At 38.9% G+C, this 24,375-nt stretch overlaps 2 protein-coding genes across 3 annotated transcripts in view; one reads left to right on the top strand and one right to left on the bottom strand.

Annotated features, from left to right (window-relative positions):
* aknad1 (AKNA domain containing 1) overlaps positions 1–3,773 on the bottom strand; it is a 23,082-nt gene extending 19,309 nt beyond the window's left edge. The window contains exon 1 of the mRNA XM_077514136.1: positions 3,234–3,773. The gene's annotated coding sequence lies outside the window, so the exon portion shown is untranslated. The remainder of the gene's footprint in view (positions 1–3,233) is intronic.
* On the top strand, positions 90–23,703 carry gpsm2 (G protein signaling modulator 2). 2 transcript variants are annotated; one of them, XM_077514147.1, is made up of 15 exons: positions 90–425; positions 503–556; positions 6,425–6,646; positions 6,735–6,870; positions 9,400–9,539; positions 11,997–12,120; positions 12,216–12,331; positions 17,848–18,003; positions 18,091–18,199; positions 19,465–19,588; positions 19,665–19,744; positions 21,258–21,431; positions 21,498–21,660; positions 21,729–21,919; positions 23,076–23,703. In XM_077514147.1, exons 1-15 carry the CDS (start codon positions 361–363, stop codon positions 23,259–23,261), a joined length of 2,040 nt encoding a protein of 679 aa, XP_077370273.1. In that variant the 5' UTR covers positions 90–360; the 3' UTR covers positions 23,262–23,703. The 2 variants fall into 2 exon arrangements, with proteins under 2 accessions (XP_077370273.1, XP_077370282.1); XM_077514156.1 differs by lacking the exon at positions 503–556 and having other exon boundaries at positions 92–425.
* The last annotated feature ends 672 nt before the right edge of the window (positions 23,704–24,375 follow it).

The raw sequence follows: 24,375 nt of genomic DNA on the forward strand, positions 1-24,375 counted from the left end.
CATCTCCTCAACTTTGATTGACAGCTGGTGTGCACTGACCGCCATCCTTTTCCATTCCCGCCCTGCGCTCTCTCTCTCTCTCTCTCTCTCTCACGCCGCTGTTTGCTGGGTGTTGCCATGGCGACGCGTGGTCAGAAGGAGGCTTCACACACGGCATCTTGTATTCTCTCCACAGAGGGCCACCGAGTTGGGGGGGTGGGAAGACTGAGCGGCAAGTGACGGCAAACGTGCAAAGCGGCGCAGTGGACTCTTTTGGATTGTTTTTCACTCGAGTTCTATTTTGACCTTTTTTTTTTCTTTTTCAACGCAACCATTTGGTCGGGAACGAAATTGGGATTTTCCCTCATATTATGCACATCCATGGATACGGACGGCTCAGCGATTAGCGCGCGGGCGGAGGATCGGTCCTTCCATGTCCGCTACAGGTCAGAGCGTCTGCCCTTGACAGCTCACTTGTTGTTGACCATTTCTTACATGTTGCGCAATGAAATTGTTTTGCAAGACTGGCTAAAAGGGCAAATCCAATCGACTTCATCCAGTCGGCGACATTGTCAATGTGCGTATGGATGGTTGTCTGTCGATATATGTGATTGACTTGCAACCAGTCCAGGGTGCAGTCTGCCTTTCTGTTTGGATAAGCTCCAGCTTCCCTGCGTTCCTGAACAGGAAATTGATGGGTTGCATATGAGTTAAGGAGGTCTACATAGCGAGCAAGTTGGGAGTTAACTCATTCACTCCCAGCCATTTTCACAGAATCAGTTCGGTTCGCTCCCGGCTGTTTTACTGGATTTGGACTGATTTTGCAAGGCCAACAGAATATTGTGTTCAATTGCTATAAAATCATGGAACCTATCAAAAGAAAGATTCAAGTCTCTTCCTTCATCAGGAAAAAAAAGTATGTTTCTATCTGTTTCCGCTTTTGCAGCAATTAACATCAGAAGACAGCTAAGTTTCATCAGTTTTCACAAATCTATTTAAAATTGTAAGTAATTGAATTTTTTTTCTAGATGGACCTGGTTGATCTCCTTTGCTCTGCTGCCAGCTGCTGGCCATTTGTGTAATAACTACAATTTTTGCAACCATTCTTTGCAGTTGAGAGGCTGCATCAAAGCCTTCTGTATGCTCTAGCATAAAACAAAAAACAAAAAAACGTATAAATACGTCTTTGGGACACTTAGAACATAAAAAAACGTATTTATACGTTATTGGGAGTAAATGAGTTAAGTGCCATGAGGCACCTCTCTTTATGAATCAGTCCCAAGACTTTTATTTGTACTGACTGCTACCACCATAGCATATTATTAGCACTGTAAAACCAAGTTTAGGGAGAGGGAATATATGATGAAGAGTTGGAAGGAAGCTGTCACTCATAATGTCAATACAGAAAGGAGGGAAGTTATGGTAAGCTATAGCAACCTTTCCTGTCAAAAGAGCCATTTTAAGCCAAAGAAATAAACAAAAATGTGTGTAGAGCTGCAAAGCATTTAGAAGATTGTGATGAAGGAAACGTTGTGTTCGTGTTCGCCTACTGAGGGCTCAAGAGTTTATTAGAGCTGCACTATAACGCAAAAATATGAGAGCAGCATCCAATACATACGCATTCATTTTCTTCTACTCTTCCTCTTCCGTTTTTGGATTTTTTTTGTTGTTGTAGTAATTTTTCATGCTTTGTTTTACATTCTGTACTTTTTTGGACTTTTTCTGAGAAATTTGTGACATTTTTGGTAATTTTATGGACATGTTATGGTCATTTTCTACATTTCTTCTTCCCTATTTTTTGTTTGACTTTTTATGTCTTTTTTTTTTTTTTTGTCAATTTTGTGTATATTTTATGGTAATTTTCAGGATCTCTAATTGTATTTTTTTATTTTTGAAAAACAAAACAAAATGTGAATTTATGATCTAAGTAAATACTATGCATTTTTAAAATGATACCGACATAGTTGGGAAAAAATTTAACATTTACTCTTTAAATGTTTTATGTCACACAAAAAAAATCCACAATGATAAAGACCTTAAATAGTAATAATAATAATAATAATAATAATAATAATAATGTAAAGTCACTGTTGAATTTTTTTCTTTGATTTTGTAATGGCATTTAATTGTGGAAAAAAACCAAAATATTCAACTAACTTCTCTCACTAGGTACAGAACACACTTTTATTCAACATTTAATTTCTTAAAGAGATAGTTCACTTATTTAGCCCATTATAGCAATAAAAAGTTCATATTTTGTCTATAATTAATTTGATACTTTCATTATTTTTCATTTACAATGAATACCTTTGAAAACACATTTTGCAACGTACTGTCGCCTGAAAATGACATCACAAGGGCTCAGGTAACCAATCACAGCTCACCTGTTTTCTAGGTTTGGTCATGTGACATTCACAAGCTGAGCTGTGATTGGTTACCTGAGCCCTTGTGATGTCATTTTCAGTCGACGACAAGTTGCAAAATGGGTTTTTAAAGGTACTAAATTGTACATGAAAAATAATAAAGATATAAAATTTATTATAGGCAAAATATTAACTCATTCAAGCCCAAAAACGTGTAAAAACGTTTTTAATACTTTGTCATTCACTCCCCAAAACGTCTTTACATGTTTTTTTGTTTTTTGTTTTTTGTTTGTTTTATGCAAGAGCATACAGAAGGCTTTGATGCAGCTTCTGACATGAAGAGGTGGCTTAAAGCAATGGTTAGTTATTAAAAACACAGCCAGAAGGTGGCAGCAGAGTATAAGAGATCGGCCAGGCCATGTTGCAAAAAGCTCTGTTTGTCAGTGTTTTCACCAGGAATGTGAATATTGATGAAACTTAGCTATATTCTAATGCTAATAGCTGCAAAATGGAAACAGATACAAATATTCTTTTTTTCCTGATGAAAGAAGAGACTCTAATCTTTCTTTTTGTAGGTTCCATGTTTTTATAGCAATAGAACAAATGTTCTGTGGGCCTTGCAAAATATGCCAAAAGGGGGTTTCTTTGATGAAAATGGCTGGGAGTCAATGAGTTAACGTTTGACTGCCAAAAACGGATAAATAAGTAAAGTCTCCCTTTAAAAATTATATGCACATTGCACAGGACCACTAAAAAGAGCAACTGCACTCTGTGTTGCATTTTGTAATGAGAATTGATGAGCAAAATAGATGGTGGGATGCATTTTCACTTTCTATTTCATTTCCTGTCAAGTATATTTTGGCCGAAGACGTCCCGGAGGCATCTCGTTACCTGGCAAACGTGCGCTGTCAAATCTCCTATTGAAGGCCGGCGTCAATATTTAACAAGCCCTAAAATATTCATCCCTCGCTTTTCTTTGTGTACGTGTCTGTCAGCCATATTGGGTCCTTCCTTCTCTTCCCACTTGATTGACACGATCGCACCGTGATCGGCAAAAAAAACTGCCGACGTGCTCGCCCACCCTTTGTGTAATCCGTTGCGCCGCCGCCGCTGTAATCTGACGTGAGCAAGGTCAGACGGGCGAAGACGATGATGAAGATGATCCGGGAGAACGCTGACTCGCGTCTTTCCGCGCCCTGCTTGCATTTTGGCCTTAACACGGTTGACGCTGTCACACGTCCAAAAGGTTCTCGGCGTTAATATCTCTGACGTCAGGCACGTTGATGCCGCTGGATTATTATTTTTTGTCTTCTTCCTCTTAGTGAGTGCCAAAAAGAGAAAAGTTTTTGAGCGGTCACCTGGATGTAGTGGCAACCTCAGTAGATGCCTTTCAGATGCAACATGTGCTGTTGTTGTTGTAAGGCAAGAAAAAGCTGCAGGTAGGCTGGTATGCATCACGTCGACTGAACTCACTCACGCAAAGAGGATTCAGATCTCATTGGCAAGTCAGAGCGACAGTGTTTTGTCTTACAGCGGGTGCCTTGAGATACGAGCAGGGTTATTATAGTTTGGCAATTTTTCATTTCATTTTGAATTTTGCTTTTAAATGTAGTTAGTTTTAATTAGTTTTCAGGTTGGTTCTGTTTGTTTTTATTAGTTTTAGTTATTTAACTCATTTACTCCCAATAACGTATAAATACGTTTTTTTTAATGCTCTAAGTGTCCCAAAGACGTATTTATACTTTTTTTTTTAATGCTAGAGCAAACAGAAGGCTTTGATGCAGCCTCTCAACTGCAAAGAACGGTTGCAGAAATGGTAGTTATTACACAAACGGCCAGCAAAGTAAAGGAGATCAACCAGGGCCATGTAGAAAAAAAGCTCAATTTCTCACAAATTTAAATAGATTTGCGAAAACTGATGAAACTTAGCTCTCTTCTAATGCTAATTGCTGCAAAACGGAAACAGATAGAAACATACTTTTTTTTCCTGATGAAAGAAGAGACTTTAATCTTTCCTTTGATAGGTTCCATGATTTTATAGCAATAGAACATAATATTCTGTGGGCCTTGCAAAATCAGTCAAAATCCAGTCCGAACGGGACTGCTTCTGTGAAAATGGCTGGGAGTGAATGAGTTAATTAATAAATGCTTAGTTTTAGTTTAGTTTGAGTTAGTTTAAGTTGTTGTTTTTTGTTTTTTTTTAATAAAGTGTATTACTTGTGCGTAATATTAAAAAAAACACACCATGGAAGCGACGTCATCTGAAGGTGCTTTTCTATTGGCTGCTGCGAGGTGACGTCACTTCTGTGTGACACACTTTCAATCGTCCTTATTCTGGTTAATATTGAAATAAATCGACTTAAAATCACATTTAAAATCATCCGCAAAGGCTCATGCATTCAATTAATTACCAAAGACAAAAACGAAGTACATTTTTGCTATAATTACAGTTATAGTTAGGTTTCCATCCATCCATCCATTTTCTTGACCGCTTATTCCTCACAAGGGTCACAGGGGGTGCTGGAGCCTATTTCAGCTGGCTTTGGGCAGTGGTCAGGGCACATCCTGGACTGGTTGCCAGCCAATCGCAGTGTAGTTAGATTTAGTTAGTAAAAAGTAGTTTTAGTTTTGTTTTTTAAAAAGCGTTTTAGTTTCTATTTTATTTAGTTAACGAATTTGCTTTTTGAATTTTAGTTGTTTTCCATCTGTTTTCTAGGTTTGGTCATGGAACATTCACACGCTGAGCTGTGATTGGTTACCTGAGCCCTTGTGATGTTATTTTTAGTCGACAGCAAGTTGCGAAATGTGTTTTTAAAGGTACTACTATTTGTACGTGAAAAATAATGAAAGTATCAAATTAATTATAGACAAAATATTAACTTTTATATGAACTATTTTTCAGATTTTTTGAATGACAGGGAAAACAGTTCCATAAAACAGAAAAAAAATTCAGATGATTTTTATTTATTATTATTTTCAAATGATACTTCACTTATTTAGCCCATTAAAGCAATAAAAAGTTAATATTTTGTCTATAATTAATTTGATAATTTCATTATTTTTCATGTTCAATTAGTACCTTTAAAAACAAATTTTGCAACGTACTGTCGACTGAAAATGATATCATAAGGGCTCAGGTAACCAATCACAGCTCACCCGTTTTCTAGGTTTGGTCATGTGACATTCACAAGCTGAGCTGTGATTGGTTACATGTTTTTTAGGTTTGGTCATGTGACATTCACAAGCTGAGCTGTGATTGGTTACCTGAGCCCTTGTGATGTCATTTTCAGTCGACAGCAAGTTGCAAAATGTGGTTTTAAAGGTACTAATTGTACAAGAAAAATAATGAAAATATCAAGTTTATTATAGGCAAAACTTTAATGTTTGACTGACAAAAATTGCTAAATAATTAAAGTATCTCTTTAATTTTAACGCAATTTTATGAATTATTACGAAATTACTGTATCAATGATATAAAATGCAGCCAATATTTCTAGTAGTTTAACATTTTTTCCCAATTTTATATTAATTGTATGAAAACTCAAGTAAACTTATTAAAAATATTTATTGTACATTTAGAACTGATATAAAATTTGCGATTAATCTCGAGTTAACTATTGAAGTCATGCGATTAATTCCGATTACAATTTTAATCGCCTGACACCCCTATAAAAAAAAGTGCTTATCTACTTCAACTGTGGTCAATAAAGCAATCATACTCCATTTTGTTTTGAAGCCCACATTGTTTGATGTTTAAAGCTTTTTGGATCTTTTCACCGTGAAACTTGCCCCGATTCTTCCAACCAACTGTGCTAAAGGATGTGATGATGTAGCATAACAAACAAAGGGCGTACTCGCACACTCTGCTCAGTGAGCCACACACGTCCACATCCATTGTTCTGCGTAAATGGAAGGAAGCAGTGAAACAACATCCTCCCCTGAAAGCTTTCACTGCGCAACGACTTTTTTTTTCTGGCCACTCACTTCTCGTCATCTTGTCCGAGTGACCGCGCAGCACTTTTACAGCTTTTTCCCCACAATTTTTATTTTTTTATTTTTTTTGGGTCTCGTGACCGCCGTAGGATGGAGGTTTCCTGCCTTGAGCTGGCGCTGGAGGGCGAGCGCCTCTGCAAGGCGGGCGACTACAGGGCCGGCGTGTCCTTCTTCGAAGCGGCCATCCAGGTGGGCACGGAGGACCTGCAGGTGCTCAGCGCCATCTACAGCCAGCTGGGCAACGCCTACTTCCACCTGCACGACTACGCCAAGGCGCTGGAGTTCCACCGCCACGACCTCACCTTGACCAGGTCGGTGGCGGGGGCGCCGTCGATGTGCACAGGCGATCGCCTCGCGCCGAGTCCCGCTTTCAAAACGTGTTTCGACCCAAACGCGCAGGACCGTCGGCGATCTGCTGGGAGAAGCCAAAGCCAGCGGGAATCTTGGCAACACGCTGAAGGTGCTGGGGAGGTTCGATGAGGCCATGTTGTGCTGTCAGAGGCACTTGGATATAGCGGGGGACACCAGCGACAAGGTAACCTTTCAAGTGCTGTTCATTTATTCCGGGAACACTCGCATCACTATGACCACTTGAATCTGAAATCATTTTTCACCACTGAAAAGAATTGAAACGTAATTCATCCTCATTCACTGCCAGTCCAGTAAAAATTGATCTTTGACGTCTATATCCGTCTATAGCAGTGAATGTGTTTAGCTATTAATTCCCTTTATTTTATATTTAGTGTCAGATTTTGAGCAGGTTTGTGCTAAAAAAGGCAATTGAATAAAACAAAAACGAGGGGTGTCAAATAGTGTGTTAATTTTTAGATAATTTAACGCCACAATTTTTTTTTTTAAAGCGCGATTAATGACTACTTGCAAAGCCTGTACTTGGGGGGATTCAAGTCGCAATGCAGCAGACATATCCTCATCAAAATGTAGCCGTAATAAATGTAATAATAATGCAAATAATTGTTGAGACTGGGGTCGAGTTGTATTTTGCAGTTTTAAAAATAAGCACAATTTCAGAAGTTACTTCATCTTAAAGATTAGTTAAAGATTAGATCGCTCTTAATAGGTTGGGCTGCTCGATTATGGGAAAAATAATAATCACGATTAATTAGCCAATAATTGAAATCACGATTATTCAAGCGATTATTTTTTTGGTACAAAACAAGAAAATGTTTAAGAATATTAAGACCAATTAAATAAATAAAAACACTATAATTATATAAGTTCCTTTTGGACCAAACAATTTATAATAATATATATTTATAATAATATATTTATTAGGGGTGTGAATTGCCTAGTACCTGACGATTCGATTCATATCACGATTCACAGGTCACGATTCGATTCGATACCGATTAATCCCGATACGAATTTATGTCACTTGTTGCGATTTTTTTCATTCAAATTTAGAAAATGCTAATCAGTATACTTGTAGAGTGTAAGATTTGTATGAGAATGTATTATTTATTTATCTGAAACTTCAGTCTTATACAGCTTGTAATCTATTTCATGCTTGAACAGCATTAAAATAAAATATTAAGGCTTAATGTTCCGTTCATAAAACATTCTTCCATGCTCAAGGTGTGAAACCTAACCCAAAGTCAGACGTTTTGTTGAATATTTTTCCATTAAAAATGGAAGTTTAAAAATCGATTTAGCCGCCTATTGAATCGATTCGAGAATTGCGCGATGTAGTATCGCGATATATCGCCGAATCGATTTTTTTTTAACACCCCTAATATTTATTTATGTTGGCAAAAAGCTTAAGGTTGGAGTGCAATGTGCACTGTGCAGTAGGACGATCATTTATTTTTTGGTACAAAACAAGAAAATGTTTAAATGAAAGAAAAAAAAAAATATATATATATATATATATATATATATATATATTTATTATTTTTTTTTAAAACAAATAAAATTTTAAAATTATTTGGGAAAAGTATAATAAAAATAAAAAAAAATTAGTTATTATTAGTTATTTTAAAATTTTAAAACAGTGCCAAAAACGGTATAAATTTAAACAACTCAAAAATTAGTATTAATAATCTTTTCTTTTTTTTTTACGATTATGCTGATTTTGTATTTGTGGAGTGTAATAATTGAAATTGTAATTGAATTTCGATTAATTGCACAGCCCTAGCACTTAATATGAAAAGAAAAATGCACTGAGCTGTCGCCAACGTCTTACAAATGCAATTATGCCATCTAGTGGAAGGAAAATGACATCAACACAAATCAATATCACACTAATTTTTTTACAGTCCAGAACATCTTTTTAATTTTAACTCAATTTTACAAATTATTATGACATTCCTGTATCAATGACTAAAAAAAATGCAGCCATATTTCTATTAGTTTAACAATTTTTTCACAGTTTGTTATGAAAAAAAATTATTGTACATTTTATTGTACGTTTAGAACAGATATAAACTTTGTGATTACTTGTAAGTTAACTATTGAAGTCATGCGGTTAATTATGATTTAAAAACTTGAATCGCCTTATCATAAACAAATTTATCAGAATCAGCCATCTTTCTTGTTTACATTCACGTCAAACACTTTGAGCTGGAAACTGGGAGAATCCAAGTGTGATGTGTCCAACTTCCCACTGTCCTCGAATGCAGCATAAATAAACACAAACTGGACAAGAGAGGCCGAGGTTGCTGATTGGATGACCCAAGGGACCGTAATGACAAGCACAGGTGGACATGCAAAAACTTGACGAGCCAGACAAGACGTAAACAAGAAACACATAATAGATGTTGAAATGAGTTGAAGAGCTTCATTTGGTCACGCAAAAAGCCCCATCTGATGTAAAAGTAGTGCTTTGCCACCACTCGTGGATTTTGCAATCCACCTATTAAGGGTCTGTACTCTACTCGTGTTGTACCCACCCCTGCCCTACTGCAGAACTTCCTGTTTACATCCTTGCACCCGCAACTGACCAATGAGAGAAGAGAGCAATGTCCCAGGATTTGTTGTTGTGAGACGCGTGAAAGAAAATGGACCAAACGCAGGAATGCTCCCACTAAACACATCTCCCCCATTTCAGGTGGGTCAAGCGCGAGCCCTGTACAACTTTGGCAACGTGTACCACGCCAAAGGAAAAAGTATTTGCTGGAGCGGCGCAGAGCCGGGAGATTTCCCCGAAGACGTCATGACGGCCCTGAGGAAGGCCTCGGAATATTACCAGTAGGTCTCACTAGGGCTGGACGATTAAACGAAATGTGGTCGTGATTTCGGTTTTGGATTCTCTCGATGGATTAAAGCGTAATGATCGAAGAAAAACCTTTAATGTGCATAACGGCGTCACGCGTTTACAAGTTCCCTACGTTGTGAAAGTACCCTGAATGCACCATTTGGCTCGTAGCTAGCCCGGAGCGAATCGTGTGATTCTGCCGTCCTTAAGCGTCCTTCAAGCTGTCTAATGACACTCCAGTTGGAGTTAACTGTAAAACTAAACCCACGATATGAAGAATTAAATACAGTGTGTATTTAAATACAAAACATGCTTCGTTTTTAACACATCGCGAGCCTAGCACCAATGCTAATGCAAATGAATGGAGGATCCCATGCAAATGCTAACAGGCAGTTAGCATCAATTTTGGGAGTACTAGTCCTTCAAATAACGAATATTCACACACAAATGCCGTGGAAACACATTAACCACGGGTAAGATAACACAAATTCCTCCCAGTTTGTGAAAAACGAGTTATTTTAATAGAATTCAATCGCAACTTTCTTCTGTTCTCACTGTAAGTGTGTACACCATGGCTGCATGGCACCACACTGCCCCTTAGAGGCCAAAATGTGCAGGAACACCCAGTATTTGTTTTGTAATTACTGTTTTAGTATACAGTAGGGGTGTGAATTGCGATTCGATTCGTATCACGATTCGATTCGATACCGATTAATCCCGATACGAATTTATAAGTCGATTGTTGCGATTTTTTTTTCATTCAAATTTAGAAAATACTAATCAGTAAGCTTGTAGAGTGTAAGATTTATATGAAAATGTATTATTTATTTATCTGAAATTTCAGTCTTATAGAGGTTGTAATCTGTTTCATGTTTGAACAGCATTAAAATAAAATATTAAGGCTTAATGTTCCGTTCATATAACATTCTTCCATGCTCAAGGTGTGAATCCTAACCCGAAGTCAGACGTTTTGTTGAATATTTTCCAAGTTTAAAAATCGATTCACACAAAATAAATAAATGAATAAATAAATAAATAAAAAGCAATCAATGATGATAAGACGTTGAATCGGTAAGACTACCGAATGAACAATTCTGAAAAAAAATAAATAAATCGATTCAGCCGCCTATTGAATCGATTCGAGAATTGCGCGATGTAGTATCGCGATATATTGCCGAATCGATTTTTTTTAACACCCCTCGTATACAGTATTTTTTTTAACTAGTTTTTATTTAACGTTTTTTGAATTTAAGGATTCACTGAATTTTCTTTTCCTCAACATTCAAGGATACAAATGAATCCAAGGACTTGTATTTTTTATTTTTTGCTCATACCAACACATTTCCACATGACGTAGCACAAAATACAGTCGTGGTTTTGGTTTGTTTTTTATTTTTTGCTTTTGTCAGGGTTCTAGTTTTAAGTGGGTTTTGTTTGAGTTTGTCATCATGTTCCTTTACGTTTCTGTTATGATTTGTTATGTTCTGCTTTCCTTGTGTGTCTCCCACTGTCTCGTCAAGCATTGTCCTGCCCACCTGTGTTTGCCTGACGTACTCGTATGTCAACCTATCAGAACCGTCTGCCACTTGTGTCTTGCCCAACTGTGTCTTTAAGTCTCTTGTCTCCCCTCGGTCTGTGTCGATTCATTGTTGTTTTCCTCTCGTCATGCTGTGCTCCGTATGTCTTTTGGAGTTTGCGTTTGTTTTCAATAAAACTTCCTTTTTTTTTTCTTTTTTTTTTTAAACTTCACCTCGGCCTGCTTCCTTGCGTTTGGGTCCACAACCACACCTTAAACATGACAAATACAATCTCAGAGGTTCGCTCACCAAGTCCCCAGACTTGTGAAAATAACATAAGAAAAAATAAATATGATAAAAGAGTGTAATGTAATGCTTTAGTTTAAAAATAAAGAATGAAAATGCAAGAGGCTTGTATTTCATATGATATTTATAAGGTTATATTGTCATACAGTGTCCCCTCGCTATAACGCGGTTCACTTTTCTAGGGCCTCACTGTATTGGAAAAAAAAATTTTGTGTGCAGTTTTGCATGCCTTATTTTTAACAATAACCTATTTTATAAAATTTATGACGGTTTGAACATTGAGAATGTTTCAACAAGAGAGAAATGTGAGAAAATGTGTCTAAACTGTGTTGTGAAGAGTTTTCGAGCATTTTTAATGAATGACTTATTTCACCAGTGGATGCCACTGTATAATGCTGAGTGTACCTTTAAAACATTTAAAATAAATGTAAAACATGCATTTATTGCGGGTGTTTTTTGGAGCAGTTGAAAAAGTTTCAATCAATGAATACTCGTTTTATTCAACGTGATTCCAATCTCGATCAAAATAATCGCGATGATCATTTTCCCCACAATCGTCCAGCCCTCGGTCACACTTGTATTTACGATGTGTGAGTCATCCAACTGATTCTCTTGATCCACTTTCAGGGCCAACTTGGAGCTCGTGCAGGAACTCGGCGACCGGGCCGCGCAGGGTCGAACCTACGGCAACCTGGGTAACACTCACTACCTGCTGGGGAACTTTGGCAACGCGGTGGCGTCTCACGAGCAGGTGAGGGGTCGGGGGGGCCACCAGAAAAAGCTGCTTATCTTGTGTGGAAAATGTCCCCCCCCCCCCGAACAATAACCGCTTGCATCTGTCTTCAGCGTCTGCTCATAGCCAAGGAATTTGGCGACCGCGCCGCAGAACGACGAGCTTACTGCAACCTGGGCAACGCTTACATTTTCCTGGGGGAGTTCGAAGTGGCAGCTGAGCATTACAAGTAAGTACGCACGAGGTCGTGTTGATGAAGATGCGTTCAAGTCAAAGAAAAAAAAAAAAAATAACTGTTTTTAGTTCACTGAATGAACGAAAAAACTAAAACTACAATTCAAAAAACAATTTTGTTAACAAAATAAAATAAAAAACGAAAATGCATGAAACTACATTTTATGTTGACAAAACTAACTATAATAGTAGCAAAAATGTCCTTCGGTAATGAATTGAATGCATGAGCCTTTGAGGGTGATTTTAAATGTGATTTTAAGTCAATTTATTTGTATATGAACCGGAATAAGGACGTTTGAAAGTATGTCACACAGAAGTGACGTCATCTCGCAGCAGCCAATAGAAAAACACCTTCAGATGACGTCCTCCCATGAAGGTGTTTTTTAAAAATTGCGCACAAGTAATACACATAAAAAAAAACTGAAACTAACTAAAACAAAACTATAATTAGAGCAAAAAATGTCCTTTGTTTGAGTCTTTGGTAATTAATTTCCTGCATGAGCCTTTAGGGATGATTTTAAATGTGATTTAAAGTCGATTTTATTTTGATATTAACCGGAATAAGGACGATTGAAAGTATGCCACACAGAAGTGATGTCATCTCGCAGCAGCCAATAGAAAAGGACCTTCAGATGACGTTATTAAATTAATAACTAAATTCTCTCACTTATCAGATTACTCTATTAACTGGACAAAATCAACATTATTACCTATTACAGAAAATTCATGGAATCCTACAAGTCAGGATCCACACTACTCCTTTCCTACAGGTAATTTAAAATACTTAGGTGTTAAAATTTCACCTAAGTTAACTGAATTAACTTCTTTAAATTTTTCACCATTATTGGATAGTATCCGTAGTGACCTGGAGCGCTGGAATAATCTTCCGATCTCTTTAATAGGACGGATAGCTACTATAAAAATGAAAGTTTTACCAAAGATTAATTATTTATTTTCAATGATTCCATTTAAACCTACGTCTAACTGGTTCCAATCGCTGGACTCTGCTATCATAAAATTCTATTGGAATAAAAAAAAAGCCAAAATTAGTCTATCTACTCTTCAGGAAAGTAAATCTAAAGGAGGTTTAGAGGCACCAAACTTTATGTACTATTATCTAGCTAATCAACTACAATATCTTGTGCTATGGACACAACCCAACAGAGATACTAACTGTTGGTTGGAATTGGAGCAGAAGGATTGTAATAATCTTAGACTGTCAGATTTACTCTTTATTACAAAATCAATAAGACGACATAATTGTTTTAAAAACCCAATGATAGCCGCCACCCTGACTGCCTGGTGGAAGGCATTAGAAATTACAAACTCCCAATTGGCGCCCTGTGGGCTCTCTCCCATTTGGCATAACCCCGACTTTCAACTTAATAATCAGTCGTTCCATTTAAGCCTATGGGAGCAGAAAGGAATTACACACCTTCATCATCTTTTCTCAGATAATAAGTTTATATCGTATACAAACTTGGTCCAGAAATATGAAATAAAAAAGGGAAATTTCTTACATTATCTGCAAGTTAAAAATATGGTTAAGAAACAAATCCCAACACTTCAGGATACGCTCCAACTGCCTGTCTTAGCTAAAGATATTATAAAGCTTTCTCCAACAACAATAAAGAAAATATAAAAAATATATAAGTTATTTTTATACACAAATAAAACATATTTACCGACTTTAAAATGGGAAAAAGACTTGTCTATAGTTCCGGAACCAGACTTTTGGACCCAAATCTGTGAAAATGTATTTAAAATGACCAAACAGACAAATTTGCAACTTATCCAATATAAGATACTTCATAGAACATATATTACACAATATATGATGAAAAAAATGGGACTCTCTGACTCCGACATTTGTCTCCAGTGCTCACAAAACACTGCCGATACTTATCTTCATGCTTTATGGTCATGTACTCCAGTGCTGCATTTCTGGACTAAAATCTTGGAAAAGCTCGCTGATATATTAAACTGTAGGCTTCCTTTATCTCCAAGATTGTGTTTACTAGGTGACTTAACAATAACTGAGCTACCATGTAAACAATCTCAATCTATATTTATAGCCCTTACTATTGCTAAAAAAATAATCCTTGTCAATTGGAAAAATAAACAATCTCTAAATATCGACCACTGGTTAAACTTACTAATAAATTATATCTCAATGGAAAAAATCTCTGCCTTAAATAAAAATCAAGTATCAAGATTTAAACAAATATGGTCTATGTACATAGAATATTTTAATCTCAATTTGGCAACTTAATCCTGCCAAGATTCTGCCTGTTAACGAGAGCCACCACATCGTTACAACTTCTGTTTTCGCTGCTCCTGTATTTGGTATTTTGTATCTGATTGTTTTTATTTTTATATAGTCAGGAACCTAGTTGCTGCTAGTGGGCTCGAGCATACCACACTATACGACACTATACTCAATAACTCCTTAAGATCTATTTCTAGTGGGCACTAAGCATCAACACTTGGTGTTACTGCATGCTAATTAGTCAATTTTCTTGACGCCGTCCCCTGTGGTCGGGCGGGGGTGGTTCTGCCCCCCCCCCCCGTTGTCTGCTCGGTGGCGGTTGCGTCTTGGCCGCTCCCTGGGCCCCCTGTGGGGTGCAGTGTTGGGGTGCTTCCCCTGGTGCCCGGGGCGGTGCCGTCCCGGCGCGGTCCGCTGCTCCGTGCCCGGCGGCGCGGTTCGGGGTGGGTGGGCCTCCGGTGTGCCCCGTGGTTCCCTCTCCCCTCCCCCTTCCTCCCCCCCGTCGCCTCTCCCTCCTCGCCTCCTCCCGCCCATCCTCCTCTGCCTCCCGGTCCCTTTTCCCTTGTCGCCCTCCCTCCTCCTCTCCCCCCCCGCCTCCTGCCCTGCAGCCGCCCTTTCGCCTTCTTGTCGTCTTCTCCCCGCTTCCCCCGCCCCCCCCCCCCCCCCTTCCCTGTCTGCCCTGCGGCCCCTCCCCCTCCCTCTCCCTGGGCCTGGGGCTCCCTCCCCGGCCCGGGCGTCGGGCTCCGGGGGCCGGGCGAGGGTTTGGGGCCTGCCCCACTCCGGTATAACTCCTGGCGCCCCGGGCGGGCTCCGGTGGCCGGTGGGCTGTCCGGTAGCCCTGCTGCGCTGGCTGTCCGCCCATTGTGGTGCCGGGTGGATGAGGTGGGGGGCGGCAGGGGGTGGGGGTGCTGGGGGGCGGGCGTGCCACCTACACCCGCCGGGTTGGGTGAGGCCCCGCTGGTTGCTCCTCTTACTCACTTCACTAGCTTGCACTATACACTTTGTAAATATACACATAGGGCACACAACACATTTCTTGGTGGGGTGGGGAAGGGTGGAAACACCGTCTTCACCCTTCAACTCCCCTCCAATTTTAATGCACCTCACGTCCAAGGGGAGGGGTGAGTTGGGGCGGGGAGCCATCAGAAGGGATGGACTGCAGTGCCTGGCAGCGCTGTGGTCCCCCCCATTTGTGTCCCTGCCCCACCACTTTGTCCCTCCATTCCCTTTTTTAATGCACCACACATATACATATTCATTTTTTTGGGGGGGATACGGGTGTGTCGGAGTAGGGGAAATTTTTTCCCTCTGCTCCGACTCACCTGCTCCCAATTTTAATGCACCACACGCACACACTTGTATATACACTGGGTGGGGCCACATTCACGGTGTAAGGGTAGAGCTCGCCAGTCGGCGAGCTGGCGGACTCAGTAACAGGGTTAGGTGTCACTAGTACTCTGGCGTGACGACCGGGGCCTCTCCCCACCGGGCTCGGTGTTCTGGTGTTCCGCCTTCTCCCCTGGTGCTTCCTCCTCTGCTTCCCCCCTCCCGCCGCTGTGCAAATCTCGCGCGGCTGGAGGTGGGGTGGGCACATCTTCCCTCTCTGCGCTGCTGCCCGGTGCCGGTTTCCGGGGGGGGGTGGGGGGTTCTCGCGGGGGGCCGGGTTCGCGGGGGGGGGGGGGGTGGCGGCCGTCGGGGGGGGGGGCGGCTTGTTTGGGGGGGGGGTGGAGGTATGGGTGGGTGGGGGGTTGGGTGCTGGGGGTCGGGGTGTGTTCGGGGGTTTGGGGGTCGGGGGTGGTGGGGCCTGGGTCGTGGTGGATGGCGGGTTTGGGTGGGGTGCGGGGGGGTCGTGGGGGGATGGGGGCTGGGGACCGGTGGGGCGCTGTGGGGGCCCGCTGGGCCTCGTTCTGCGGCCTTGGGCTCGGGGCTGTGGGCCGGGGCTGGGGCGGGGGTGTTCCGGGTGTCTGGGTCGGCTCGCCGACCGGTGTCCGCTCGGGTGGCTTGGGGGTGGCCTTGGTGCTGCCGCGGCCTGGGGATTCCGGGGGGGGGGTGCTCGCTTTGCTGGACCGCGGTTGACGGCTTCTTTCTTTGGTGGTGGTCCTTATGCATGCCAGATCCGTCGCACCAGCATCTACTGAAACTCAACAGAAGTACCCTCTCCCTCCCACAGCCCCTTGAATCAGTTGGTGCTGGTGTCTGTGGTTCTCACTTTGCTTTATCTATCCTTCCCTCCTTCCTCTCTTTAGTTTTTCCTCTGGTCACTTGAGATCTTAATTTATTAGAAGTATGAGGTTTCTGGGGTTGGCATAAGACTCCGGTTTTGTAACCACGCAGGAGGGGTCTTGTTGGTGCTGGACTTCACTTTGATGGATTGGATGTACTGGCTTCTATTGATCTCACTCTGCCTTATCGATCCTTCCCTCCTTCCTCTCTTTAGTTTTTCCTCTGGGCTCTTGAGATCTCGCTAAATTTGCTGGAATTTAGAGGCTTCCAGGGTTGGCGTAAGACTTTGATTTTGTAATCATGGCGAAGGCAGGAAGTGTTTGGTCGGTGCTGGATGTCACTTTGATTTACCTTTCTTTTCTCTTTATTTCTTTTTTTTTCTGACCTTTTCTCTGGTCTCCTGACCATTTAAATCTCACGACTCTGGCAAGATTCTGAAGTACCTGGTTAAGGCGAAGGGTAATGGGATATTTATAAGGTTTTAGGTGAATGAATGAGTATAAATTTATACGTATTTGCACGCACGCACACGCACGCACGCAAACGCACGCAAACGCACACACGCAAACGCACGCACGCAAACGCACGCAAACGCACGCACACATACACACAAAAAAAAAAAAAAAAAAAAAAAAAAAAAAAAGAGCAATGATGACAAGACGTTGAATCGGTAAGACTACCGAATGAACAATTCTGAGCTCTTCAAAAAAATAAATAAATAAATAAATAAAAAATAAAAAAAGAAAAGGACCTTAAGATGACGTCGCTCCCACGGTGTTTTTAAAAAAATATTGAGCACAAGTAATACACATTAAAAAACAAACAAACAAACCCAAAACTAAAACTAAACTAAAACTAAGCATTTCTTAAATAACAAAAACTACTAAAAACGAACAGAACCACCCTGAAAACTAATTCAAACGAACTAACTTTAAAAAAACAAAACTCAAATAAAAACCAACTCAAATGAAAAATTTCCAAACGCTAAGAATGATCGCTGCTGTGCCGGCGCCGGTTGACAGGAGGACGTTGCAGCTGGCGAGGCAGCTGAAGGACCGCGCGGTGGAAGCGCAGGCGTGCTACAGCCTGGGCAACACGTACACGCTGCTGCAGGACTACGAGAGGGCCATCGACTACCACCTCAAGCACCTCATCATCGCGCAGGATCTCAACGACCGGTAACGTTCGCTCGCTCGCTCGCCGGTGACGCGGCCACGTCGCAACGTCGCTCGCTTTGACCACTTTGGCCGCGTGCGTGCGTGCAGGATCGGCGAAGGTCGAGCGTGCTGGAGTCTGGGCAACGCTCACACGGCGCTCGGCAACCACGACCAGGCCATGCACTTTGCGGAGAAACATTTGGAGATCTGCAAAGAGGTTAGCTCGCAAACACTATTTGCATTTTGGCTTTTTGTTTTTTAAATTCTGAATCAGTTTTATAAAGCATGTTTGTTAGTTTTTTTTCCCCCCAAAAAATGCTTCGTTATTAGTTTTATTAATTTTTCTTAAGTATTTGTCAAGTGCAAGATAAAACAAAAAAGGTGACTAGTGTTGTGTAAAAAAAATCAATCATAATTTTTGGTCTTCCTTCTTCTGTATGGATGATTTCAAATGAAAGATCGTGTATGATATTGACAATGATGAAAACAGGATTTTTTTTTTGCTATAATTACAGTAAGTTTTAATTAGTCTTATGACGGCAAGATGTACAGTTTTATTTTGTTCACAAAAGTTGTTGTTTTTTTTTTTAATTTGAGTTTGCATTATTTCGCTAATTTTTGTTTAGAAGAATAAGAACAATTAAGAAAAATGAAGAATAAATAAGAAGAATGAATATTGAAGAATCAAGAAAAAATGAAAATTAAGAATGAATACAAATAAGAATGAATAAAAAGTAAATAGAAGAATGATGAAGAATTAAGATTGAAGAAAATGAAGAATTAAGAATGAAGGAAAAAAGAATGACAAATGGTGAAGGAAAATGAATGAATAATTAAGAAGAATGACAAAGAAAAATAAATAATGAAGAAGAATCAATTATGATAGAGAATGATAGAGAATAATGATCAAGAATTATGACGACAAAAGAAAAATGAAAAAATAAGAATGAAGAAAAAGAAAATTCAAGAATGATGAATTAAGATTGAAGAAAATGAATAAAGAAAAATAAACAATGAAAAAGAATCAAGAATTATGATGAAGAAGAAAATGAAGAATGAAGGAAAAAAGAATGACGAATGATGAAGAAAAATAATGAAGAAAAATCAATAATTAAGGATTATAAAGAATAATGAAGAATTAAGAATTATGACGAAGTAAAATGAAGAATTAAGAATGAAGAAAAATATAGACAAATTAATAAGAACGACGAAAATAAGGACTAAAAAAATAAGAATGAAGTAGAATAATGAAGAAAAATGAATTATTACAACAAATAAAGAAAAATGAAGGATTAAGAATGAAGATGAATGATGGAAAAAAAAACAAAGAATTAAGAAGAAAATGAAGAATGTAAAAATTAAGAAATACGAATGAGGAAAACTAAAGAACAAGAGTTAAAAATGAAAAATGAAGAATGAAGAATGAAGAATATTTTTTTTTGGTCCCCCCTTAAACTTTTCCTCACCTTGGCCGTGTGCCAGACCGGCGACAGGAGCGGCGAGCTGACGGCGCGCATGAACGTGACGGACCTGCAGACGCTTTTAGGTCTGAGCTACACCAGCGACAGCTCCAGCCTGTCCGACAACAGGGAGCACAAGACGCAAGGTGAGCTCCTCGGGACGGGACGGGCGGGACGGGACGCCAAAGCGCGACGTCACGCGGCGGCTGTCGAACGTTGCAGGGGCCCGAACGAGGATGAGCAGGAGGCACAGCATGGAGAACCTGGAACTGATGAAACTCACGCCTGACAAGATCAACAACGTATGAAACGCACACTTTGTCTATTATTTATTTTTTTAGCAGGTGTAGGGATAGACCGATTATCGGCTGGGCCGATATTTGGCATGTTGACAAATATCGGCATCAGCCTTTTTTACGAATCTGAAAGCCGATAAAGACCGAATCTCACCGAGCAGCGAATGCTTGCGAACGCAGCAAATTTTGTTTTCAACAAGATTTGTAAGATGTTCATCGACACTTTTTACATGTTCCAAAGACATTTCAAACATATTCAGACAATTTTTCACTGACTGCGAAGATCCATAATTGGATACATTTAATTTTCCATACATTTGTCACTGCTGACACTGGGAAGTCCCAACACGTTTTAATTTATTTAAAAAATAAATAAATAAATAATAATAATAATAATAATACATTTAGAAATTACCTTGAAATTTTGGAAAACTATTTACAGTAGAAAACTATTTATTTATTTATTTATTTATTTATTTGCTGCAAACACTGGGAAGTCCCAAGATTTTTTTAATTTATAAATAAAAATAATAATAATAATAATAATTTAGAAATGTCCTTGAAATTTTTGAAAACTTTATTTACAGTAGAAAACTATTTATTTATTTATTTGCTGCAAACACTGGGAAGTCCTAAGATTTTTTAAATTTATAAATAATAATAATAATAATAATAATAATAATAATTTAGAAATGTCCTTGAAATTTTTGAAAACTTTATTTACAGTAGAAAACTATTTATTTATTTATTTATTTATTTATTTATTTGCTGCAAACACTGGGAAGTCCCAAGATTTTTTTAATTTATAAAAATAATAATAATAGTAAAAAAATAAATTTAGAAATGTCCTTGAAATTTTTGAAAACTTTATTTACAGTAGAAAACTATTTATTTATTTATTTATTTATTTATTTATTTATTTTCTGCAAACACTGGGAAGTCCCAAGATTTTTTTAATTTGTAAATAATAATAATAATAATAATAATAATAATAAATACATTTAGAAATTTCCTTGGAATTTTGGAAAACTTTATTTACAGTAGAAAACTATTTATTTATTTATTTATTTATTTATTTATTTATTTATTTGCTGCAAACACTGGGAAGTCCCAAGATTTTTTTTTAATTTATTAAAAAAAAAAATAATGATAAAAAAATAATTAGAAATTATGTTGAAATTTTGGGAAATTTTATTTACAGTAGAAGAAAATTTATTTATTTACTTGCTTACTTTTGAATTTAGCTTAATACATGCTGATGACCCTGTAAATTCCCTACAATTTCTAAAATTTCTGTTACATTTTTTAATTAAACAAAGCTGTCTATTTATATGTTTAAAATTAAAAAAAGTTTGGGTTTTTTTACGCTATTATTTTCTCCTTTACTGCAAATGAATATCGGCTTGAAATGTCCTTTATCGGCCTCCTTGACGACAAATAATCGGTATCGGCATCGGCCCTTAAAAAAAAAAAGCATATCGGTCTATCACTAATCAGGCGAGTGTTGATTGTTGCGAAGGGTCCGAAATGGAGCAGCGACATCCTGAGCAAACAGAGCAAGCCCGACCTCACCAAGACCTCCTCCAAGTTGTTCTTCGTCAGCCGCCTGCGCGGGAAGAAGTTCAAAAGCTCGGCCAAAGTCCTCCAGGACGCCAGCAACACGCTGGACGGCGGCCTGGCGCCTTCACACAAGGTGGGACGGCGCAGCCGACGGCACTTCCTCGACGTTGGTCTCTGACCGCCGTTTCCTCCCGCGCAGCGCTCCGGCCCCGACGCGCTCGGGGACGAGGGCTTCTTCGACCTCCTCACCCGCTTCCAGAGCAACCGCATGGACGACCAGCGCTGCTCCGTGCGGGAGAAAGGTGGCAGCAGGTTGTCGCTAAACGTCGGAGTCCGGTCACCGCCCACGACCATCAGGAAATGTCAGTCTGCACCCGCAAAAAAAAAACAAAAAAGAGAAATTGATTGAGTGAATGTCTCCTCTCGTCAGCCGTTTCCGAGTCCGCCGACGTGTCCGGCGCTCCGGGCCGGCGGCTGGAGGACCCCTCGGCGGCGGGCGGGAGCTTGCCGGGTCTCAGGCTCAACCAGAACAGCAATCAGGCCGTGCTCAGCCACCTGATGGCCAACGCCGACAACGCCGAACCCGACGAAGATTTCTTCGACATGCTGGTCAAGTGCCAGGTGGGAGGAGTCTCGTCACCGTGGACCAAATTGCGACTTCAATACCGGCATTTTTAGTGGCTTTAAGAACTAAAACAACTGTAACAAAAGAATCCGAGAGGAGTGTCGGTTGTTTAAAAAAAATATATATATATATGATTTTTATTTTTTTATTTTTTTATGGAATAGTTTACCCTGTCATTAAAAAAAAAATCTGAAAAACAGGAAAAAATATACTCTGAAAAAAAATTCTGAAAAACAGGAGGAAAAATTACTCAAAAAAAACCCAAACAAAATAAATTGTCAGAAAAACGGGGGAAATTATTTAAAAAAAAAAACAGATTAAAAAATATTTATTAAAAAGAAAATATTTATAAAAACAGGCTGATGTGCTGTATTTTTTTTATGGAAAATACTCAGAAAAACAAAAAATATTCAGAAAAACAGGGAAGAATATATATATATATATATATATATATATATATATATATATATATATATATATATATATTTTTTTTTAACTAAAAACAAAATTACTCAGAAAAATGGGAAAAAGTATTCAATAAAACAGGGGGAAAAAAAACGAAAAAAAATAAATAAATACAAAGCCCCCCCAAACATGAATCACAAAAATAGATATATTTTTGTTCAAGTGAATGCCATCTGTTTACGTATAAAAACTAGTATTTTTAAATTACTAACAGAACCTGGAAAAAGTATTCAATAAAACAGTTAAAAAAAAAAAAACTTAAAAAAAAAACAACCCCAAAAAATATTAATCACATTTTTTTTTCAAGTGAATGCAAAATGCTTCCGTAGAAAAACTAGTATTTTTTTCCTCAAAAAATTACTCACACAAATGGGAGAAAGGTATTCAATGAAACAGAATAAAAGGAAAAAAAAACAAAGTCCCCCAAAAATTGTAATCACAAAATTGAAAGCAGTACGCTTCCGTCGAAAAACTAATTAATTTTTTTCCTTCAAAAAAAAACAAAAAAAAAAAAAACAGGTGAATGCAAACAACAGCAGTTTAGAGATAAAAAAAAAAAAAAGTCAGAATCACAAGTAGCTTATTTTTATTTGATGGTATCATTTTATTTTTGTCGACAAATTATGCTGCTTCCGTATTTTCTACAACGTGGCCGTCATCTCACCGGATCTCTTACGTCGTCTGCAGGGCTCGCGTTTGGACGACCAGCGCTGCGCTCCGCCTCCTCCTCCGACGCGCGGGCCCACGGTGCCGGACGAGGACTTCTTCAGCCTCATCATGCGCTCGCAGGCCAAGCGAATGGACGAGCAGCGCGTCACGTTGCCGTCTTCTTCTTCCTCTTCTGCAGCAAAAGCCAACACCAACTGCAACTGAACGTAGCACTTACACCTCTTAAGTCCCCCTGGCAGGTGTTTACACCACCTTCAAAGTTGAAATGTAGTAGACCATGTTGGAAGAACTCTAAACTCAGCTTGCACAAACAGTATCAGGGACAAAAAAATGTTTTGAAACCTTGTTTTTCACTAGTGTCATTATTTCACCTCATGTATTATTTTTTTTTTTTAATATACGAGTACATTTCTATTTGTATGCGTTGTACTTTTTATGACTGTTGTATGTCTTTTAACTGTCCTAATGTTCTTTTTTTTTGTTGGATTTTGTGGTTTCTTTTCCTGCGCATTGGCAAAAAAATTTACAAGTACTTTTCCCTGTAATGTCTAAAGAATTATATAAACCCGTGTACAGTGATTTAAAAAAAATACTTTGTACTTAATTTTAGAGTGAGAATGGAGCAATTAAATCTCTCTTGTGGCTACTTGTTGGTTTTATTGACACAATATAATGAAACACATTCACGCTTCATTAAAAGACACTTTATTGAACATAAGATCAATCTGTTAGCTTGCATTAAATTAAATCCTTTTTTCTTTTTCTTTTTTAAAGAAAACAGTAAGACAGGCTTCATACATCATCAGTCAGTAACATTTGAAAACATCCTATTAATTAACTGTACATGACAGAAATAAATATGCACATATTAGTTTGGTGTTATTTGCTAAAAAGGTCGTGAGCATTAAAAACATTTGGAAATAAATCAGGAGGATCGAACATTTGCGTTATACAACAAAGTGCATTACATTTCAAGAACTGAACACAATCCCAAATACTGGCTTCAAATAAATATTCACGTTCCTATTCACTGTGCATAAAATTAGTAAGACTGCCCTCTATGGTTGTGACCTAAGTACAGCAACATTAAAAACAAAAAAAATGCTCAACTCGGGAAAAAAAAAAAAAAAAAAAAAAAGAGGCTTGTTCTTCCCTTTGGACACTGGCTTAACAATCGTTCATTCACAATCGAACGGCTCGTGCGGAAAAATACTGATGACTCAAATTGACACATTCGGGTTGCGATTCGGCGCGACGACACGACAGCAAAACGTCAGCACGTCGGGAAGCAACAGCAGAGAGCGGGAAAAGCTGCCAC

The sequence above is a fragment of the Festucalex cinctus genome, chromosome 1, assembly GCF_051991245.1.
Source record: "Festucalex cinctus isolate MCC-2025b chromosome 1, RoL_Fcin_1.0, whole genome shotgun sequence".
Taxonomy (NCBI): Eukaryota; Metazoa; Chordata; class Actinopteri; order Syngnathiformes; family Syngnathidae; genus Festucalex; species Festucalex cinctus.